Source organism: Condylura cristata, unplaced genomic scaffold, assembly GCF_000260355.1.
Source record: "Condylura cristata isolate star-nosed mole 26May11 unplaced genomic scaffold, ConCri1.0 scaffold00002, whole genome shotgun sequence".
Taxonomy (NCBI): Eukaryota; Metazoa; Chordata; class Mammalia; order Eulipotyphla; family Talpidae; genus Condylura; species Condylura cristata.
In genome coordinates, this window is record NW_004567103.1 from 40,078,022 (window position 1) to 40,100,814 (window position 22,793).

Sequence of the window (22,793 nt, forward strand, 5' to 3'; positions counted from 1 at the left end):
TGCATCTCCCTTATTACGAGTGATTCAACTAAACTATTTTTAATGTAATTTTTGTGTGTTTGAATTTCCTTATTTTGGATATGTCACATAAATAGAATCATTTAATAAGTGGACTTTTATGTCTGACTTCTTTCACTTAACACATATCCATGATTAATATATGTAGTTATATAATTTTTTAGGACTAAGTAATATTCCATGGTGTGAACATATGACATTTCTTCATCCAGTTGATGGGCATTTAAGTTATGACTACATTTTGGCTATTGTGTTTAATGCTGCTATGAACATTCACATTGAAATTTTGTTTGAACCTCTGTTTTCAAGTCTTGTTGAGTATATGTGTAGGAGTGAAATTGATGGTTCATATATTTCTTTATTGAATATATTTCAGGATAACTGTACTGTTTTCTACAGTAGTTTCTTCATTTTACACTTCCATCAACAATGTACAGAGTTTTGATTTCTCTATATACTCACCAAAACTTATTCTGTTTTAATTTTTATATGAAAAATTTGTAGCCACCCTTGTGCTATGTGAAGTGCTATCTCATTGTGGTTCTATTTGCATTTCCCTAGCAATTAGTAACCAGTGATGTCAAACATTTATTCACATGCTGATTGTCCCTTTAAATACCTTTGAAGAAATGTCTATTCTAAACCTTTGCTCATGGTGTCCTTAATGAATAAAAGATTTTTATTTTTTTTGAAGTTCAACTTATATATTTTTACTTTTGTTGACAATCTCTAAAACCATTGCCAAATCCAGGTCAAGGAAATCTTATGATTCTACATCGATATTTAAGTTTTTGTCCCATTTCCAGTTCATTTTTTGTTTGGAGTATGAAGGGCTCAACTTTGTTCTTTCATATATAACTCTCTAGTTGTCCCAGTAAAGTTAATTGAAGACACAGTTATTTCCCCCATTGAAGGGACTTGACACCCTTATTGAAAGTAATTGACCATGTATGTATGATTTTATTTCTGGCCCTCACCTCTGTTCCATTGAGCTGTGCATTCATCTTTATGTGAATACCACTGTGTTTTGATTACTATAATTTTGTGGTGAGTTTTCAAATCTGAGAGTGTATTTTCTTTAACTTACTCTTTTCCAAGACTTTTTTGGCTATTCAATTCCATATATTAGGTTCAGCTGTTTTATTTCTTTGTAAAGAAGTCCTTTGTATTCAGTAAGGATTGCATTGTATCTGTGGACGATGACAAGTATTGCCATCTTACCAATATTGTTTTCTGATTTGTGATTGTAGATGTCTTCTCATTGATTTAGGTCATTAATTTTTTCAACAATGTTTAACATTTCCATCATATGGGCTTTGTATCTCCTTGGTTAAATTTATCCCTAAGGATTTTTTTTTGATGTTTTCATAAATAAGATTATCTTTTTTACTGCCTTTTCAGATTATTGGTTGATTGTGTATAGAAATGTAACTGGTTTTGAGTGTTGATCCTGTCCTCTGTTAATTTGCTGAATTCTATTATTGACTCCAATATCTTTTAGAATTCTTTAGGTTTTTCTGTATATAGGATTATATCATCTGCAAATTTCACTTTCCATATTCCATGCTCATTTGTTTCTTATGCTTCTAATTATAGAAAACATTCCTTCAGTATACTCTAGAATAGCACTTTTCAAACTGTGGTATACTCATGAACTCCCTGGGGATTTCTGCATTTCTAACAAGTTCCAATGTAATATTGATATGGTTGGTTTCTGGACCACCTTGCAGTTAGCAAAGGTTGAGAAAGAAAGAACTACAGAAAAACATAGTTAGAATGTTGGAAATTGTAAAAAGTCAGAAAACACAACTGTAAATAAGTCTTTGAGTCTTTCAAGTTGTAGACATGATGTGTTAACTTAGAATCTGCTTTTTTGTTTGTTTGATTTTTTAAGATTTATTTATTTGTGCATATAGAACTGGGGTGCAGGCCAGAGGCTCAGGGGCAGTGAGAGGCTTCACCAGAGACGGAGAACAGGCAGATTGATGAAGTACACTACTGAGGGGAGCAGCAGGCTGGTCTGGGGAGGTTTGCACACCATGTGGTCACCTCCGGGGCAGGCGGGAATCGAACTCATGCGGAAGCGGCTTTAGATTCTGAGTGCTGTGCTTTAACCCGCTGCACTACCAGGGAGGGCCTGCTTTATTGTTTTTAAAGATTTATTTATTTATGCATATAGAACTGGGGTACAGGCCAGAAGTGCAATGGCCATGAGAGGATTCACCAGAGACAAAATGGGGAGCAGAGTAGGCAGAGAGCTGAGGGGAGCAGCGGGCAAGATAGAGGTCTGCTGTGCCAAGTGGGTCACCTCCAGGGCGGGGGATAGAACTCACCCTGAAGCAGCTGCAGCTGGTTTGCAGTGCTGCATCCTAACCCATTGTGCCACCAGGGAGAGCCCAGAATTTGCTTTTAATTGTTATTATTTTTTTTTGCATTTATTCTGAAAGCCACTAGTCATGTAATTAAAAATTAAAAATAAGTATTTAAATTTTCTGATTGTTCCACCTAAAGAGTAGGAATATCCCTCAGAAATAGCACTTACATGAGCTATTTAAAAGAAAAAGAACACTTACATGTCTCTTTGTGGTTTAGTGTATGTGTAGCAATACCCAGAGTTTGTATAATCATAGTTTGCAGGTTACCCGAATATTTTTCAAGTATTTCACAAGCATTGTTGAGCTATTTTCTTCTCACTGAGGCACATATTAACCTGTATAAAGAAGTTGACTATTCTGCTACTTGAATTCCATTACATTCCAAATTCCTTCACTGAAAGTATGTGAGGAAAAAAAGATAAACCACCAGAAAACATATTGCTTCAGTAAATCAGCTCACATTATCTCTGATGATTATAAAGAAAATCTATAAAATGAAACAGAATGTGTTTCTTTTATAATGTTTCATTTAACTTAAAAATAAAGTAGGGTCTGAATCTAGAATGTCTCAAGGCAGAAATTAAGTGATTCTCCAAACAGTAGACACCTGCAATAGTGCATTTCAATTCTTCTGTCTTCATTTTATTGAATAATTTGTTTTACTTGTCTGATTTTTTTAATGAACTCCCCAATTAAATGCAGATGTCATCTTTCACAGAACATAAATTAGGAACAATTTCATTACTGACAGGCAAAATATGTATAAATAGTATTGAATCTGCCCACAAGCATTCGGAAAATCTACAAAATAATTCGACTTTCACATTGCTAACCCTACTGTGGCCTTAATTTGTAGATCAATTTAAAGCTTAGTGAACTATATGCTTTCAATTCCAAAGGAAATTTGATTTAGAAAATCTCATAGAAATGTTTGTGCCCATCAAAGAAGAAGATGAGTTAAGAAAGCAAATAAAAAATGTTGTACTCTGATCACTAGGTTTAAAACTACCTGATGTCACTTTGCTGATAGAATTTTTACCAGTTCAGTAAGTTTAAAAGCTTAGAAAAGCTTTTCTCTTTGGTTTCTTAGTTATAACTTTTACAAAAGTTCTTCAATCATATTCTTCTATTTTTCTCTTTCTAGTCATTTGTCAGCCCTTAAGTAAAAATTCCCATGAAGCACGACTTTTCATAGTCACTATTATTACAACTTGAGGTAATTTTACTATTATTATAACAGTGAAAGTGAGTCTACTTGAAGTAGACACCTGAGAAGCCACTTTTTTAACAGTTAAAATAGTTACCTCGGCCCTCCCTGGTGGCGCAGCGGGTTAAAGCACAGCACTGAGAATCTAAAGCCGCTTCCGCATGAGTTCGATTCCCGCCTGCCCCGGAGGTGACCACATGGTGTGGCAGACCTCTCCTGACCCACCCGCTGCTCCCCTCAGCAGTGTACTTCGTCGATCTGCCTGTTCTGTTCCCCACTCTGTCTCTGGTGAAGCCTCTCACCGCCCCTGAGCCTCTGGCCTGTACCCCAGTCCTGTATGCACAAATAAATAAATCTTTAAAAAAAAAAATAGTTACCTCCTCATTCTCTACTTTTCTCTGCTACTCCAGCATCCATTTGGTGACATCCTAATCACTCAGATTTCCTTCTTCTTTATCCCAAAATGATGTTTTCCAGGTATTACCGGAAACTGCTCTCATCAAACCCCATTTCCCTTTCACCTTTTCCTTGTTTCCCTCTTTGTACTAGTCTGTAGACTAGTAGGGCTATTTGTAAGTAAACCCATAACCTATTTCTCTGTTTTTCATTCTTCTGAAAGAAGATGAAACAATTTGTGTAATTTTTCTGATTAGATTTGTTTTAGTATTATAGATTATCTGTTCACTTAGAACTTCTTTGCCGTTTATTAATTCTCTGTTCCATTTCCCATAACAAACGGTACAAATTTTTCATTCTTTCTTTAATTTAATTTGCTTCATTTTTAAATTGTGTGTGTGTGTTTTTAACCATAGTCCTTCACTGAAGCCCACTGGGGCCTCTCTTCCTTGTCTCCTATTCCACACCCTCCCCACTAAGTAGTCTCAGTTCTATAGTCAAATTTCTAGAATTTCCTCTGTTCTTTTCCTCTGTTTCTTTATAGTTTCATATATGAGTGAGATCATTCTGTAATTGCCTTTCTCCTTCTTTACTTTACATCATATAATTCCATCCATTTCCAACCATGTTGTTCTAAATGGCAAGATTTCATCTTTTGATAGCTGAGTGCTATTACATTGTGTCTATATACTCCATTTTAATTTACTCATCTATTCCAGGCACATAAGTTGTTTCCATACATATTCTTTTTAAATTCCCAACTAGACTTTATCTACCTCAGAGTCACTTAGTCATACAAAGTGAAATCACTGGACCTCTTCTTCTCTGCTACAGCTACAACCTTTTGTCTCTTTTTAACCTTTTGTCTTTTTTACTTCTAGTTTTTCTGTTTTTCAAATATAAGACCATTCACTGTTCTAAATTCCATCTTTGCCATATCTTCATTTTGTGTCTCTCTTCACTCTAGAACCACATTTTCCTGTCTTCCTTCAATTATACTCAACTAGCTCACAAATAGAAATTATAATATTGCCATTTAACTCATAAGATACTATTCCATCTTTTTTTTTTTTTTACTATAACTGAGGCTTGACTTGTGTCCTAGAACATTCTACTGTTGAAGTCCTAACACTCAGAATGCAATCTTATTTAGAAATGGGGTTACTGCAGACATAATTAGTTAAGATAAGGTCATTAGAGTGGACCCTAATTCAATATGTCTTGTAATAAGAGGAAATTCAGAAATGGAGACAGACTCACATAGAGGGAAACAGTACAAGAATCACAAGAAGATAGCCCTTTATAGGGCATGGAAAAGGACCTGGAAGAGCCCATCACAGCCTTCAGAAGAACTCTAGCTTGTTGACACTTTGATCTAAGGCTTTTAGCCTTCAAATTGTGAGAAAATAAATTTTTATTTTTCAGCCTCCCCCCCCCCAGTTCTTGGGATTTTGTTATAGCAAAATGAATACAGCTAATTTATTTTCCACCTTCTGAGCCTTCCCTTGTTTGCATTATGAGAAGCTGCTCTTTCTTAACTTGTTCTCTATATACTTTAGATGTATGATATGATATGTATGATAACTATGTTTGATAACTTGTTCTCTATGTACTTTATCTCTGAGACACCATTTTCTCTAATTCTCCCATCTTTTGGATGGCTCCTTCTAAGTCTCTTTCAGTACCATCTCCCTCTGTTCTCCATTTGTGTAGAATGATTAATCTTTGGTCCTCTTCTCTTTTCATTTTATATGATTAACTTAACCTCACAATGAAAATATCACTTTTAAATTGATGGCTTCTAGACTTTTGATTCTTAGCATCTCCAAACATATTTCTTTTCTCAATTTGAGTTTCCTTTTAGAAATTCCTATGGAAGATTTGCACATATATTTCCTACTAGCACACCCAAATCAACTAAAATTATTATCTTCCCTTTCAAAACTTCCCATTTTCTTTTTGATTTTAAAGACACTGCAGTCCTGCAGCCTCTCAGATTTCAGACTTCAGCGTCCATTAGAGTCCTCATTCTTCCTCTCCTTCCAATTTAGATTACCTCTCAATTTTAGATAATTTTTACCTCATTCTCTCTGAGGGTCCACCACTTTAATTTTGGTTCTTAGACTCTTTCACTAAGGAAGTGCAATTTAACATGAAGTAGTATTCACCTGAGTTGACAAACTACAATATTTGCATGAAATATAGTTTCATTTAAAATAATTTTTTCTTTTTAGTCTAATAAGAATGACTCTCAGCTCCCATACTTTAACTGGTGAGACATTCTTCTCGGTCACTTATCAGTGTTCCATTTTGCCAGGGTTTTGCAAGTATTCCCAGTTTCATGCAGTACCATAGCGTCGGGGAAGTCACTGTACTCATGTGTTCACTTGGCTGTTTCTGAAGTCACCATTGCCTTATTCTGGAGCCTTCAGTTAAAGTGGCTCTGTTATGTCTGTCTGTATGGGGTCCCTGGGAAGAACACATGTCCACCCCCAGGGCAGCCTTGCGCTTCCTTATGGCATACCCCTCGAAGACCATGCATCTGCATACCCCTCACCTCACACCCACCTCCTCTTCAATGTTGTCCAGATTTCCCTGCCTTTCAGTGAGCCTCACCTTCATTTCCTTCTCCATCATCATATCTAGCATAGTGCCATTGTCCTAGTCCTCTTTACAAAAGACAAGAGGGGAAATGACTTGCAAGTAACTTCTGCTTTTGGTCTTCATACAAATTTCACTAAGGTAAAAGAGGCACAGGAAATAATAACTTTTCATGAAGTGGCAGATGAGATAATATAGAAAGAAAAAAAATAAATGAATCTGCCACACGCCCAACTGGCATCTGGGCCTCCACATTTCCATTTTGTAATTAATTCTTTATGACATCTTCTAAGTTACTTTTACACACACTGAGATTAAGTGATTTTTCTCTCAATTATCTCCTACAATTCGGGAGATTTTCCTTCAGGTATAGAATAAAGTGCGAGCTCTGATGGTCTTTAAAACCCTTATGATCTGCCTTTTGCCTGCCTGCCCAGCATGTAAATTTCCCTGAAGCCAGGCTTCTCCCTGCCTGCCACATGCATTGTCATCTGTGAATCCTGATTTAGTCTGTCCCCTCAGCATAGAATCCCTTTCCCCTATTTTTTTCCCCTCATCTTTTTGAAAGTTGATCACAAATTATAACATTAAAGCTGACATGGTAAAATTAAAGCTAAAAATCAGGCATTGTCTGAGGTCACAGTTTACTGACCAAAGAGGAGTAGATTAACAAGAGATTGTGCTGTCAGAATTAGATTAAGAACCAAATGTTAGCAACTGAGTCAGAAAAGCTAAGCTAAGACAGAAGCTGTAAACAGTTTGACTTGCAATTCAGAATTGGGCCTGACACAAATTGGCTAGAAGCAAGACAAAGAGCGTGGCACCCACATTCAGGATGTCACCAATGTTTTGATATCAGTACATTGGACAGAGAGGGTCTGTCTAAAGCTCTATGTTTCTCCTTCAATTTAGAGGCTGAACCTGTGTAAATCTTTCTTACCTAAATGAGTTTGGGTCCAGAGTGATCTTAGAGTCTTTCTATAGGAAGTTTTGATCATCTATCTCTTGTCTTTCCCTGTTTTTTTTCACAGAGCATTGCCTGTTTCTCACTTCAAGCTTCCTTTCCTTTTTTTTTTTTTTTTTTTTTGGCATTTCAGTCATTCACATGTCTGATTTCTCCAAGTTGAGAATTTCTCAAAAATAGGGGACATAAAATTCTAGACTTCCCATAACATAGGAATTAAACACAGTTAGTACTGGGAAAAGAAGCTAATAGCACAGTGTTACTCAGTTCAGCCCTCGCTGAATTTCTAAATAGCTCTCATGAAAAGAGATTTTCAGTCATGAGTAATTCTGTCTACTGCATCATCCAGATTATATATTAAACAGAATTCTGTGCGCACACGCTTAATTCTGAAGCAACAGAGACATGATGGTCAAAACTTAATGAAAGAACTATGGTGATGGCATATGGGTGATTTGGTGATAGGGTATTACGTAATACCCCATGGGGTATCACAAGTGAGATGGAAAAAGGCACAAAATGATGTAAAAAACTATTATATTATTTAAAAACCTTAATGAAAGATGGATGTAGTATTGCAGTTCTCAAGTGTGAAGTAGCAATCAGTCTGATCTGTTCTAATATGTGAATGAATGTCTATCAACTTCCCGGCCATCCTTGATTTTTCTTTTTCTTTTCTTCCCAATATTCCACCTTATCCCCCAAATTTTGTTTCAAATTCCTTAAGAGTGGAATTTCAGCCAGTGTTGAAAAATGAAGTGACTTGTCAGGTAGCCAGACCCAATGTTGCCTCTAAATTGTGCCTACTTTTTTTTTTTTTAAGATTTATTTATTTATGCATACAGAACTGAGGGGTACAGGCCAAAGGTGCAGGAGAAGTGAGAGGCTTCACCAGAGACAGAGTAGGGGGCAGAACAGGCAGATCGATGAAGTACACTGCTGAGGGGAACAGTGGGCGGGTCAGGAGAGGTCTGCCACGCCATGTGGTCTCTTCCGGGGCAGGCGGGAATCGAACTCATGCGGAAGTGGCTTTAGCTTCTCAGTGCTGTGCTTTAACCTGCTGCGCCACCAGGGAGGGCCTAAATTGTGCCTACTTTTAAAAAGAAAGCACCTTGTGGTCTTCCCTGGTGGTGCAATGGGTTAGGATGCAGCACTGCAAGATGCAGCTGCTTCAGTGTGAGTTCAATCCCTGGCCTGGAGGTGACCCACACAGTGCAGCAGACCTCTTCTGTCTTGCCTGCTGCTCCCCTCAACAATTTACTTTGTTGATCTGCCTGTTCTGCTCCCCACTCTGTCTTGGGTGAATTCTCTCACCACCCCTGTACCTCTGTACCTCAGTTCTGTGTGTATAAATAAATAAATGTTTAAAAAGAGAAAGCACCATTTTAATCCTCCTCTGAAGCTGTGCTCTTGCACAATTCTGTGATGGTATCAGGGGCAATACCTACACAAAAAGGATGGCTTTTGTAATATAGGAATTCACTGCACTATAGATCCAGAGATTTAATCTTTTTTTTTTTCTTTTTGGCCCCAGCTTTATTGTGGTAGAATCAACACACAAAATTGTAAGATATTTAATAAAATCTATATTGTGATAATTTGATATATGTATATTATGAAAGGACTCCCCCCACACACCTAGTTAATTAATGTACCTCTCATCTCACTTTTTCCCTTTTTATTTGTGTGAGGATATTTAGCTTCTAGTCTCTTAGCAAATTTTAATTATATAATAAAGTATTATCAAGTGTAATCACTGTGCTATGTATGATCTCTTCAGATCTTATTCATCTTATAGTTGAAGTTTTTCTTCTTTTACTAACCTATCCTCATTTCCTCTACTGCACAATCTCTCCCAACTACTTTTCCAACTCTGTTCCTATGATTTGACTTTTTCAAAGGTTCTACACATATGTAATAAAGAGACTTAAAGTTTTTTCAATTTCAGGAACAGTAAGTCCCTGGGAACCCAAACTGAGAAAGACTTAAAGGAACACACACAGGGTTTTTTAGGGAGTAATCAGAAAGGGTTCCACACCTCTTTCTTTGTGTGGATTATTACAAGAACAGTAAAGTGAAATGATGCAAACATGACGGCAGTGTCTCAGATCACCCAAACATTCACATCTTGAAAGCACTGTCACTTATTATAACTGCAACACTTTTGAGAACTTTCTGGATTCAATCTGTGAAGTGCTTCAACCCATTTTCTGGAGGCCCTCCTGCAATCTGGGATCCATGTGCAGAGTCACTTATCCTCACATGCTTGAAGCAGCCCTTGCCTTCTCCCCAGTTCCACTCTACACTTAGTGAATTGAAAAGTCTGCTGCTTACTTAAAATCCTTCAAGAAAGCTCTCTAGACACCCCAAAATCACAATGGATTGTTTACCATTTGAACATACAACTTTCTCTTTACTTTGTGTTTTTAGAGAAGTGTTAAGTAATGTTTCTTAAATTAGACCACATCCAGGGTAGTAAAGTTGTAAAGGGTCTGTCCCAGTATTATTTTCTGCTGGTTCAGAGATTATCAAGTATGGAATGAGATTTCTGTTCATCTATACTTAATTTAAAACCAGAGCCTATGTAAAGAGAGATGAAGGAATTGAAGGAATTGTAATCTTGATTGGATTTTGTTACAAGACAAATAATTTCATCCTTCCATTAGCAGTACAGTTTTTATATAATATATAATAGATTTATATATATTATGTAGCTTTATATAATAGACATTTATATATAAATATATGTAGGTATATATAAACTATAACAAGTGTTTTATATGATAGAGACATTGAAATGTTTAAAATACAGTATAAAAATGGCAAAAACATTAAAAAGTTTAAATGGCAAAAACATTAAAAAGTTTATAGAAAAGTTTTCAAAAGAACTCAATCATTATTGCACATTCTTCCAACACTATTTTTATTTTAAATTATCTCCTCTTTTAAATCAGTGTCCCTTTTATCTGACACAATAATGTGAAGAAATATAAAGCAGAAACAAATATTTTGGTTTCTTCTTTCTGGATTAAGACTAATGACATCCAGCATTGTACCAAGGTTCTTTTTTTTTTTTTTTTCAGATTTATTTATTTATACACACAGAACTGGGGTATAGGCCAGAGGTGCAGGGGCGGTGAGAGGGATAGAGTGGGGAGTAGAATAGGTCAACTGACAAAGTACACTGCTGAGGGGAGCAGTGGGCAGGTCAGGAGAGGTCTGCTGCACCATGTGGGTCACCTCTGGGGCCAAGATTGAACTTGCACTGAAGCAGCTGTGGCTTGTTTGCAGAGCTGCATCCTAACTCATTGCTCCACAAGGGTGGGCCCAACACCAGAGTTCTTCTAAACTCAAGATGAATTGATAGTTTCATCATTTAAGGACCATAAGAATAAGGATTTTGTTTATATGTTGTATGTTCTATAGCCCAAGATAATAGTTAATGAATGGAATAGTTTATAAAATGAAGTTAAATTTAAATTTGAGAATCTTTAATATAAAACATAATTTTGACAGTCAAGTTAGTTTAAGTTTTCAGGTTAAAACTAGTACTATTATACAATACACTCTGACCCTCCCCTCAATTTATTGGAATGATTACACAGATTTATTATGTATCTATTGTTACCTGCTTGTTAAAATTTTTAGAATATTCCAGTCCAATGATTCCAAATTTTAACTGTTTATAAGGATTATTTCTTATTTCAAGTTAAAACCTCAGATTTTTAAAAATACACATTTTTAAAATGTGTAGTACTCTACTAATAATAAACATGATTTGCTAAATATAAGGTGGATTTGAGAATATATGTGTTTAAATATTCTACAAAAGATAATGATAGTCAACTAGATTTAAGAATTATTATTTATATTTATATGTTCATCATGCACATATGTATATGGATTCACCTCTCCCTGATTTAACATTTCATTTAGAAAAACATCATATAAAGTGACTATGAAAGCCTGTTCATTCTTATATCACAGTTATATCTCATGTTGAGCACCTTACGATATCTCCAGCACATTCTCTAGAAAATTAAAAACTGCTTTGAGGACATTAATATAAACTGGGACCCCTGTCAGCCAGTGGTACAATCTAATTGTAAGAAAATTGAGTTACGTAAAAATAATTTGGCCAACTAGACTTTATTAATTTTGATTAAGAATGAAAATACTACTACCCCTAAATTTGGCTCTGTTCCTTACTTAATCAACTCTAAGAAAATGTAATTAAGAGGAACAAGAACCCCAGCAAAAACAAGGGTAAATCACTAAGGAAAACATAATAGTTCCTGAAAAATACAAATTTTGGAAAATTGCCCATGTAACCAAATTTTCATCTAAAAACTTTGACTAAAGAATTGAAAATAAATGTATTGCTGGTCCAATCATTATTTTGAATATTTGTGTCTGAACATAGTTTATGTTTTTATTTGATTTAAAAAATGTATTTGCCACACATCTGTGTGCTTCTGTATTAGCCACAAACACCCTGCTTGGTGCTGCTGATCAAAAAGCTCCACTTGGCGGCCATGCCCTAAACAGAGCAAGGGGAATAAGAAACTTCCATTTCATCATTTTTTTCAAGCATATTTTGGAATTTGTAAAAGGGTTCTTAAAAAGACTACAGCTAATACACAGATTTTATTTCAACTGTAGACTGTAAACCTTAATTCCAGCAAAGCTAATTTATTTATAATACAACTATAACACATTTTTTTGGTAGGCTCTACAAACCAGGAATTTGAAGTACAGTCAGTTCATCATTAAGTTTATAAAGGATGCACTAAAGAAGCAGGATTATATGAAGTAATGGTGATTGTCTGAGCTAGGGCAAAGGAATGCTCAGAGAAGCAGAAAGCGTTACTTGAGATAAGAAGCAGTACTTCTAGCTCTAGCCCTCTGCTGTAATTCATGAGCATCCTTGATTACTTAACTGATTCCCTTCCTGATGGATGGGAGGTGAAACACCGCGCTGTTTTCATCTTTAAGTGACACACAAAATCATGTCTTCTCCTGTCTACAGTCTGGGACCTTGGTGAAATGCATCACAGTGAGGGTACAGTTTGATGAGTCCATGGACACTAAACTCTGCACTCATCCAAGGGTTGGTTGACACCCATCTTTCTGATGACCATGACTTCTGTATAAATCATTATAGAAATGCCTGCCAACAGCAGGAGAGGAAACTGACTTGGTTTGCAGTTCAACTCATGGTCAGAGTCTTGGCTTTTCAAGGACCCACTGCCACTCTTCAGAAACACAAATATTTTTACGTTCTGCTCAAGACCTATTCAAATATTCTCTGATGGAATTACTTTGTACCATCTGTTAACACAATCATGTAAAGTTCTATGATTTTGTCAGTGAGTTAATTCTACTTGGTGTGCAAGACTTAGATACTGGAGGAGAAATGGGCATCTCTACAACTGATTTTTTCTTAATATTTTTTTATACATTGCAGATTGCTTCTTGTCCATCTTATCCAACTTAAAAATCATACTCTGAAGTCAAGGTTATTCTGAACATAATTTATGGCAAAGTGCTGGACCTTTAAAGGTCCTTTCTCTATAGGGAAGGTCCCAAGCTTATTAAACACATTTTGATGATATTTTGTTTCAACTGGAGTAGCTAATATTTTTACTTTTAAATCTACTTGCAGGATAATTTTTATGCTAGTCCATAAATTCATTTGAAGCGCTTACCTGATAACTATTGTTATAAGAGAGGGAAAGAGGAAATCATTTTCACTTTCTTGTCTGTCAGCACTAATCTTCTTAAAACTACCCTTTCAATCTACAGATCCAAGAGAACTTCAATTTTTGCAGCAAATGGAATACAGAAAGTTATAGCTTAAAAGTGTTACTACTGTGAGTGGAAAAGGAAAATAATGGGTGACATGTGGAGATACCATGAGCTCAGGAACACACAGTTCTACATGTTTCTCAGGGGTCAGAGATATGCACATATCTCTGTCAAGCTGAAAAGCCAAGGAAATGGCATCCTCTGGCTTTCTGCTGATGAGGACAAGTACTGGAAATATTTTATTGCAAAGTGACTAAAAGATTCAGAAGCTTAACACTTAGTAGTCAGGCAGTTAAGGCTGAGAAAAAATGGACCAAGTTTCTCTGCACTGGGCTTCTCTGACCTTGACAACAATGACAACTAAATTTTTTATATGGTATGATGTATTCAAATAACTTTGGAAAGTTTTATCTTAAACATAAAATAGTGGAAGTGTCCCCTAAGAGAATGTCTGGGGAAATACATCATCAGAATGGTATAGAAATGCACCAGAAACTGCCTATAGATTGTTTGCCCAAAGAAAACAGAACCAATTTTCTGAGAAGATTGAATAGAAATATTGAATGGACCCAGCTTCATTTAATACCCACAGAGTTCATGTGAAAATGTAATTAAGAAGACTGGAGATGGAGAATAAGAAAAGATAAGAGGCAGAAAATGGTCCTTTACAGTTTCCTTGGAAGGTCACAGCCCACTTTTCATAACACTGAAACACAAGGTTAAAGTGGGTTTTCAAAACTTGGCTGTACTCCAAAGTATCTCTTTAATGTTGTTGGCAAAATGTATACTAAAGGCAGATTTATGGACACTGTGAACTGCTCACAGGTATTTCTCTTCTTATTCACAGAGAACAGCTTTATTTTTTGCTCCAGTTGCTAAGCAAAATTAAGCTTGAATTTGGACTGTAAATTCTCAATTATCTCCGCAACAGCATTGTGTTTACTTAGAAACCATGAAGCTTCTAATTTCAAATCAGAAATCTCAGGGTCATAAAAGACCTTTATCATTTCCTAGACCTTATCTAGTTTTATGGAAATCTTACCTTTAAACTGATACATTTAATCTTTCCGTAGTGGTGTAGGGGGTGCTGGAAAACACTAGGAAGAGCTGAAGTTGGATTTGAAAAAGTGGTTTCTAGAGTCAAACTATCTGAATTTAAATTCCAGTTCTCTTACTAAAATTGAGGCCTTGGATAAATTCTTAATCCCTCTAAACCTCATTTACCACATTTGTGGAATGAACATGATAACAGCCCCTATCTTGTGGAGGGTGTGTCTAAGATTATGAGATAACCTGTATAATGCATTTAGCAAAGTTCTAGGAAGGAAAATCAGGTCTTACTGTCTTTCTTTTTCTTTTCTTTCTTTTTTTTGATTAGTTTACTTATCTATTTACCTTATCATTCATTTTTTTTAAAGATTTATTTATTTATTTATACAGAACTGGTGTACAGGCCAGAGATGCGGAGGGTGAGAGGATTCACCAGAGACAGAGTGGGGAGCAGAACAGGCAGATCAATGCAGTACACTGCTGAGGGGAGCAGCGGGCTGGTCAGGAGAGGTCTGCCGCGCCATGTGGTCACCTCCGGGGCAGGCGGGGATCAAACTCATGAGGAAGTGGCTTAATCTTCTTAGTGCAGTGCTTTCTTGGCGCAGTGCTTAACCTGCTGTGCCACCAGGGAGGGCCCTACCTTATCATTCATTTTAAAATGATGTTTACTTCCTCCTCTTCCCCACTTTGGCCAGGGGCTGTGGTGATGATGTTCAAATCTTACTATCTTGTTGACAAAGTAATATCCTACAGTTTAGTGTTTCCAGATTGACTAACTGTAATCTTTTCCATCTCCTAAATTCTGTTTTCTTTGCCCCTAGTTTTCAAGGCTTTCTGCAGTTTCTCTTTACTAAGTGGTTCATTCTCTGATGAACACAGAAGGTTCTGGTCAATGCCAACTTTTAAGGAAATACCTGCTTTATTATGTGTATTTTGGCCCTGAGAAAATCTTCACTGAGAATATTCTTCATTGAGAACAGCTCACAGAAATTAGTAGATAGAAAACAAGAGAGTGGATACAAATAAGAAGAAATGAATTCATTGAGTAGTTAGAGGGATAAGGGGAAAACAAAGGAAAGAAACAGTCTCATAAAAGCAGGTGAACCAACAGGTGATGCAGCTGCTCTTAGCCACAAGAAGAGTGCACCCCAAGCATCATGCCCACTGTGTTACTGGTCCCCTGGGATGAGTGGCATTCATTTTCCAAAAAATAATTTTCCAAATGTTTTGCACTATTTTACTCTCAACACATTAACATATTGAGAGCTTCAATACACATCAACATAAGAAAGATTGTGAGAACTGCAATAAAGAGATCTCCTTTATTTTTGTTTATCTCATACTGATCAGTACATGATATTGATCAATAACGTCTGGAGATTCTCCCTATTATTGCTATTTTAGAACTGAGGAGGAAAGTGGGGCTTACATTTAATGAGTGTCTATTATATGTGCCAGAAATTATAGTAACTGCTTTAAAAATATTTGTTCTTTTCCCCGTAAGGTTATGGTAATATTTCTTGAGTGAGAGGGATATTTACAGTACTTTACAAAAGAACAGCATGATACATATTAACTCCTTAAATGGGGATGCATGACTCTTTAAAAGTATGATGCTCTTGAGAACTCACATAAACCATATTCATGCTAAAGAATATAGCTTTTACATTCACTGAGAAATTTTGAAATTTGGGAGTTTCTGTAGCTTCAGTTCCCCAGAATGTAGCATTACTCACTGGCTATGAACTACTAGTTCTGTCACTTCTTAGATATATAATCTTGAGTAACATACTCCTCTGAGCATATATAAATACAGGGAAAATAGTATCTAACCTAAATTTGTGAGAATTATAATCCACAAGGTACTACAAAAAACTGCCAAACCCTTCATCTAATCTTACTTATCTATTGCTTGAAATATTTTTCCCTTGCAAAAAGACTAGAACAGTATTATGTGAAATAAAGTATTGTGTGAATGTAGAAATTTTTACCTACAACATTCCCTAATTATTATTTAAAACACTACTACATTGTGTGTATTAACAATATTTAATACTTTTAATAATGCAAATAATATGATGATTACATAAAATAATGTTATGTATTGTTAAAAGAAAGAACTACATTTTATTTTTTTGCTTATTATTTCCTAAGACATCAATATCAGTACATCTTATGAAATAAATGAATTGAAACCATAGCTGTACTAAAGCTATACTTGCTTTATATGATATAACAAATATAACTTAAAATAGCATATTTGCATTGAAGAACAAGTGAGGTCAGATCTCAACCTTTTTTGAAATTTTGTGCTAAATAGCTGATGCTTTAACAAATAGTCTTTGTTTACCACTTATATCACAGCTGAAATAAGTACTAGAAAATTCACTCAAGACTGCCCTGTTAGACATAAGATTATTTTATGAAATTGGATCTGACTTCAGCCCTTTGCAAGAAGTTTGAATTTTCCTTCAAATAAGTTGAATGTTAATATGTTTGACTGACTCCAAGTCTTATGTTCTCTTTTCTCTACTTACTGTTTTTCATCCTTACGCCACAGAAAGTTAAAAGCTTCCTCTTTTCATTTTTTGAAGTGTTTTTATATCGGTAAGAGTGAAGCATTGAGAGGTGAAGCTGAAGTCATAAAGGAAGGCTACTGCACAATAATAGCTATTAATTTTATGGAGAAAAACAGAGCTTAATTTCAGTCCTAAGTATACGCAGACCCAAAAGCTACAGATATAAAATATGAGCTTCTCCTTCCCTTTTACCCATATTTGCCCACAGTAGCAATGAGATTGAATTGTTGGAGGAGAGATACGTTTTTATACTTAAGTGAATAAATATAGGTCAAAATGAATTAGAGGTTGAAAAATGCTTTTGGCTTATTTGGGTATGTCTTTTGGGTAAGAATTCAGATAATGTTAACCGAGTGTAAGTGACCCGTATTGGGACAGCCAGACCAGTCACACATCCCCACCGATTTGCTACTCTCATCTTACCCTTTATAGCCTCTTTCCTATGCCATTGTTTATTTTTATCTCCATCTTGGTACTCAAACCTGCAGTGTAGGATTTCCTCTGTAATTTCAAAAAACAGCTAGTTTCTGATACATTAATGCATCTAAATGTTTTCTGAACTTTATAAGACTTTACAAATGGGGTGATGTGTAAAATAAAGAGCATGATCTCTTGCAGGAGTGGAATTCTGCTGTTGAGAAGCTAAAGAGTGAGGCCCTGAACATTCTGCTGTCCAAAGACAATGTAGAAAAAGAACATCTACAACTTTCTAACCAGAAACTGAACCAGCTTCAAGAAGAATTTGATTTGCTCATGGTGGAGAAGGAAACCTGGTTAAAGAAGACAAATAATTTTTTTAACAGCGCCAACAAGGTCAGTGTGAGGTCAAATTGGGAATTTTAGGTCAACAGGGCAGGCTAGTTAGAGACCCATCACTTCAATAGGTGGGAACACAGGCAAGAGGCTGAGACTCCAGGTGGGGTTTCAAAATTGAGGGCTACAAAAAGAGCTTTTAAACAATATTCCTATTGTGGCCATTATTTGGTTCTCAAAACTAAGAGACTCCACTTTGACATGTAAAGGGTCACTTTATTTAAGAAAATTCTTTATAGGGGTTTTATTTTAGAGCTGGCATAGTTCTATTTGGGGAGGGAGATACTTCTGTCCATATTGTAGTGTTTTCCCTGGAGGAAGGGAAAAATCACAAAATGTATCAGGTTATAAAAAAAAGCTTCAAGCTTTTATCTAAAGGTCTTTCTCCCTTTTTAAGCCCCCTTTATATTTAACAGAGAAAGATACATGAATACTGAAGGCCTTTGTATGCAAAATATAAAACTAGAAACAGAGCTTTCACCTGTCTTGGCTTTTTAAAGTCAGCAAAAGGGAAATCTTGCTTACTGTTTTCTGGGTGTTCTTGCCCTGGAGAAATGTTCTATGTCTCCAGGTTGATTCATTTCATATTGATTGTAGCAGTTAGCTCCAGCTGACTGTAGTGTTCATGAGTTCATATTACTTGAGTAGAGCTTAATATCTGAGACTGGTGATGTTATTTAAAACTTGAATTTTTTTCCTAACTTTTCCAACCTCTCTGCCTTCATCTGCCTTACTGGAATTATCAAAAGCCTTAAATTTTATTGTTGTATTTTAAACAGGATAATATGGCAGGAAGTAAATGGGGAGCCAGAAGCTAGGTATATTGTGATTTAAAGTCATTAACATCAGTACTCTGAATGCAATATCCTAGTATGTGTCAAAACAGTTACTTTGTTTTTATTTTCTTTAATAATAAGAAACTTTTTGAAAAGTATGAACACTAGGAAAATTCTAATAGAGATGTCAGAGTAACAGTAAAAATTTAATTCAATATTTATTGTTAAATTACTTGTTTTGAATTTCTTATTTGAAGAGAAGAAAAGGCATAGCACATTCCTGGTGGCATTAAGTAGGTAGTGCTAGTTACCTTTCTCTTCAGCAGCCCTGTCTGAAAAAGAGACTTCTTATATTATGTCCTCATTCTGCAGACTGAAAGGGTCACCTGTCAACCAACTATTTCTAAGGAAAGTGTGTTGCTACAATAAAACAATGCTTATAACACAAGCCCTGTACTTTATAGACCTGCAAAATAAAGGTTTTTTTTTCCTCTCACTTTCTTTCACTTTCATTCTCTCACATTTGCTTTCTCTGTTCATAGTGTTTGGTATACCTTTACCATGAGGTCTTTCTTCCTATACTTTCTGGGCTTTGAGGGAAAAAGAGCTATATCTCTTGCAATTATAATTTTTTAAAAGGTGAACAGGGCCTTCCCTGGTAGCACAGCAGGTTAAAGTGCAGCACTGAGAAGCTAAAGCCACTTCATCATGAGTTCGATACCTGCTCTAGAGGTGATCCACATCACCTCCGGAACAGAACTCTCCTGACCCACCTGCTGCTCCCCTCAGCAGTGTTCTTTGTCAGTCTGCCTGTTCTGCTCCCCACTGTCTATGGTGAATTCTCTTACCACCCCTACATCTCTAGCCCACCTATATCTCTGGTCTGTACCCCAGTTCTGTATGCTTAAATAAATATTTTTTTAAAAAAGTGAAGAACAGAGTAGTGACTTTCTCAATATAACAACTCAGGTTGAATTCTAAGAAATGATATTACAATTCCAGAGATTTAGATTCCCTGTTTCATCATTTGAAAACATGGCATTCAAATTATAATAATACTTCTTGGGATTCATCTCAATGTAGAGCATCTAGTACAGCCAAGTGGTATGTAGAAATGTACAGGATTATTTTTCCCTTTTCAAAGTATCAAGGAAATAATATGAAACCCTAAAGCTAAGAGCGATGTGTGAAAGATGATGGATATTTTTACCTTTGCAAAAATAGAAGATGGAATTTAGAAAGTAGATGTCTAATCATTATCTTGGAATAAATTATTCACCATATTATTAAGAAATAAAAATTAAGAAGTTATGTAATAAGCAAATTCATTTAAGAACTGTTATCATGATTAGTAAATGGTATTTTTATATGATTTATATTGTGAATTTCCAGATGTTCAAAAAGTTCACCATTTTACCCATTTTTTTGTATAATACTCATAAATAACGCAAATTAGAATAAAGAGCTGGTTTGAAGACATTAATACAATTTCAAAATCCCTTAAAATATTTTTTTCTAGTCAGAAATTCTGTTTACCTAATGGAGAAACTTTTTATTTTATATCATAAATCTGTCTCTGAAGCATTGATTTTTCCTTTTGAAATTCACTTCGTGCCTTGATTATATTATGGGCTTTTCTAACACTGAGCCTCCATATTACTTGGGGAAGAACTGCTGCCAACATTGTGAGAGTCTGAGATTTTACCCAGCTTTCAGGCGAGCGTGTTAACTTGTCACAGCTTCATGAGTACTGACAGAAGGCACCATGGCTTCTGAATCAGTTTTGAAAGACTTATTGCTCATAGAAAAAGCAGTATCAGCATGTCACACCAGTTCTCTAAACCCCAGTTTCCATGGGGTTATGAGATGGGCCCAATGGGTGATTCCTCCCACAGCAGGTAAGGTTCAGAAGAGGAACCCTAAGCTTAGAGAATCTGCCATTTTACAGCAAGTAGGACCATATTTTGCACTTTGTCTCAGTGGAGACATTTCCTCAGCCCTGAAAGTTGGTGGCTGCAAACCCAGATTGTGAAAATGGGCCAGATAAAGAGGTCAGGCAGAGAAAGAGAGACATTTCTTTTTCTTTTTAAGATTTATTTATGCTTTCAGAACTGAGGTACAGGCCAGAGATGCAGAAGTAGTGAGAGGATTCACCAGAGACAGAGCATGGGGCAGAACAGGTAGATCTACAAAGAGTGCTGCTGAGGGGAGCAGCAGGCAGTCAGGAGAGGTCTGCCATGCCATGTGGGTCACCTCCCTGGTCAGGGATGGAACTCATGCTGAAGTGGCTGTGGCTAGCTTCACATAATGCTGCACTTTAACCCATTATGCCACCATTAAGGGCCTGGAAAAAGAGATATTTCTGACTCACCAGCAAGATGGGTAGGAACACGACACACTAGATGTTTTTTATCCAGATTTTTTCTTTGTTTTTGGTACTTTTGTTACAATCATCTGAAAATCTCATCCCCCCCCCCTTTACATTTTCATTAATTTCTCTTGCTCCCAATTCTAAATAGAGATAGTCTTACTTACTAGGAAAAAAAGTCACAGTAATTTCTTTTACTGAAGTTGCTATACAATACATGGAAAATTAATGAGAATAATTACTCTTTAGTGATTCGTTAATAAATCCTTACTATATGTCAGGTACTGTTCTAAATGCTGGAGGTACAGCAGAAAAAAAAAATAAAACATAAAAATTCTATGAGCCGGCCCTCCCTGGTGGCGCAGAGGGTTAAAGGGTAGCACTAAAAAGCTTAAGCCACTTCCGCATGAGTTGGATCTGCCTGTCCCGGAGGAGATCCACATTGCGTGGCAGACCTCTCCTGACCCGCCCGTTGCTTCCCTCAGCAGTGTACTTGGTCGATCTGCCTGTTCTGCTCCCCACTCTGTCTCTGGTGAATCCTCTTACCCTCCACATTTCTGGCCTGTACCCCATTTCTGTATGAATAAATAAATAAATCTTAAAAAAAAAATTCTATAAGCCAGTATATTCCAAGTGGTGAAAATGCAGTAAAATAAAAAATTTCACCTAATTTTCCACATTAACAAGTGCCCCACTGCCTCTGCTCTGACTGCAGGAGTGAAACGATTTACCATATAATCCTACCAGTGGTTGATGATTTCCCAAGATGTCATATTCTGACTTTTTAAGTATGATTATATTTAATTATTACCATTGGTTTACAACATTGCAATGTTTCAGAAACAGTACACTAACCTCTTCAGGTGTATATTACCATACCACACTCACCACCAAGGTACCCAGAATTCTCAGCATACTCCTTTGTGCTGCAATCTGCAATCTGTTTCTTATCCAAAGTACCTATTGCCTCTGCATACACTGGTTTGTATCTGGAATGAGCAGTAGGTGGCAATGTCAATACACAGGACCTTAAGAGTCTTGCTACTTACAGATGCTTTTTATAAAGCAGCTGTTAAATTCAAGTGGAGATTGAGCCACATAACTCAAGAGCTCAGGATTTTCCTTTTAGAATTATCTATTTGTGTTTAGTTAACCTATTTGTTAAATCACCTAGCACAAATACAAATAAAGGTTTATTGCTTATTTATTGCCAACATTGTGTAATAGTTGTTTGAAGATTTTCTCTAGTTGGCTGAGTTATGAGGACATGCCATCAAATACAAACATAATATGTTAACTCATCTTGATCTCAGGTTTTCATACTTTATGACTATGTATTATTATATTTATTTTATTTCTAGCATATTCATTATCATGGAGCTCTGGTTAATATGTATTTATCACCCAAAATATGTTTATCATTGTTTAGGAAGTATGGTTTGATTAATACAGATAAATGTGTAATATGTTTCAAGAGCAGAATAGCATGAGCCCATATCAGTCTCACATTATGGTTTCAGACAAAAGAAAATTAAACATGGAGTTTTCACATACATGTACATACATATATTCACTTATAGCTAGTATAACACATATACTTATTCTAGGATTTGCAAAAGAGATGTGAGAAATTAATTTAAATGTTCAGGTGGTGCACAGATTGAAAGATGACATTTGCCCTTAAAAACATGATCCACAGGGCCTTCCCTGGTGGCACAGCGGGTTAAAGCACTGCACTGAGAAGCTAAAGCCATTTCTGCATGAGTTCGATTCCCGCCTGCCCCGGAAGTGACCACATGGCGTGGCAGACCTCTCCTGACCCGCCCACTGCTCCCCTC

The 22,793-nt window shown here is 36.1% G+C and overlaps 1 protein-coding gene across 3 annotated transcripts in view; it reads left to right on the top strand.

The window, feature by feature from the left end:
* Positions 1-22,793, top strand: part of CCDC141 (coiled-coil domain containing 141) — a 160,356-nt gene that overhangs the window by 63,457 nt on the left and 74,106 nt on the right. For all 3 annotated transcript variants that reach the window (XM_012728810.1, XM_012728815.1, XM_012728822.1), the window contains exon 7: positions 17,617-17,811. In XM_012728810.1, the coding sequence (XP_012584264.1) occupies positions 17,617-17,811 (195 nt within the window). The remainder of the gene's footprint in view (positions 1-17,616; positions 17,812-22,793) is intronic.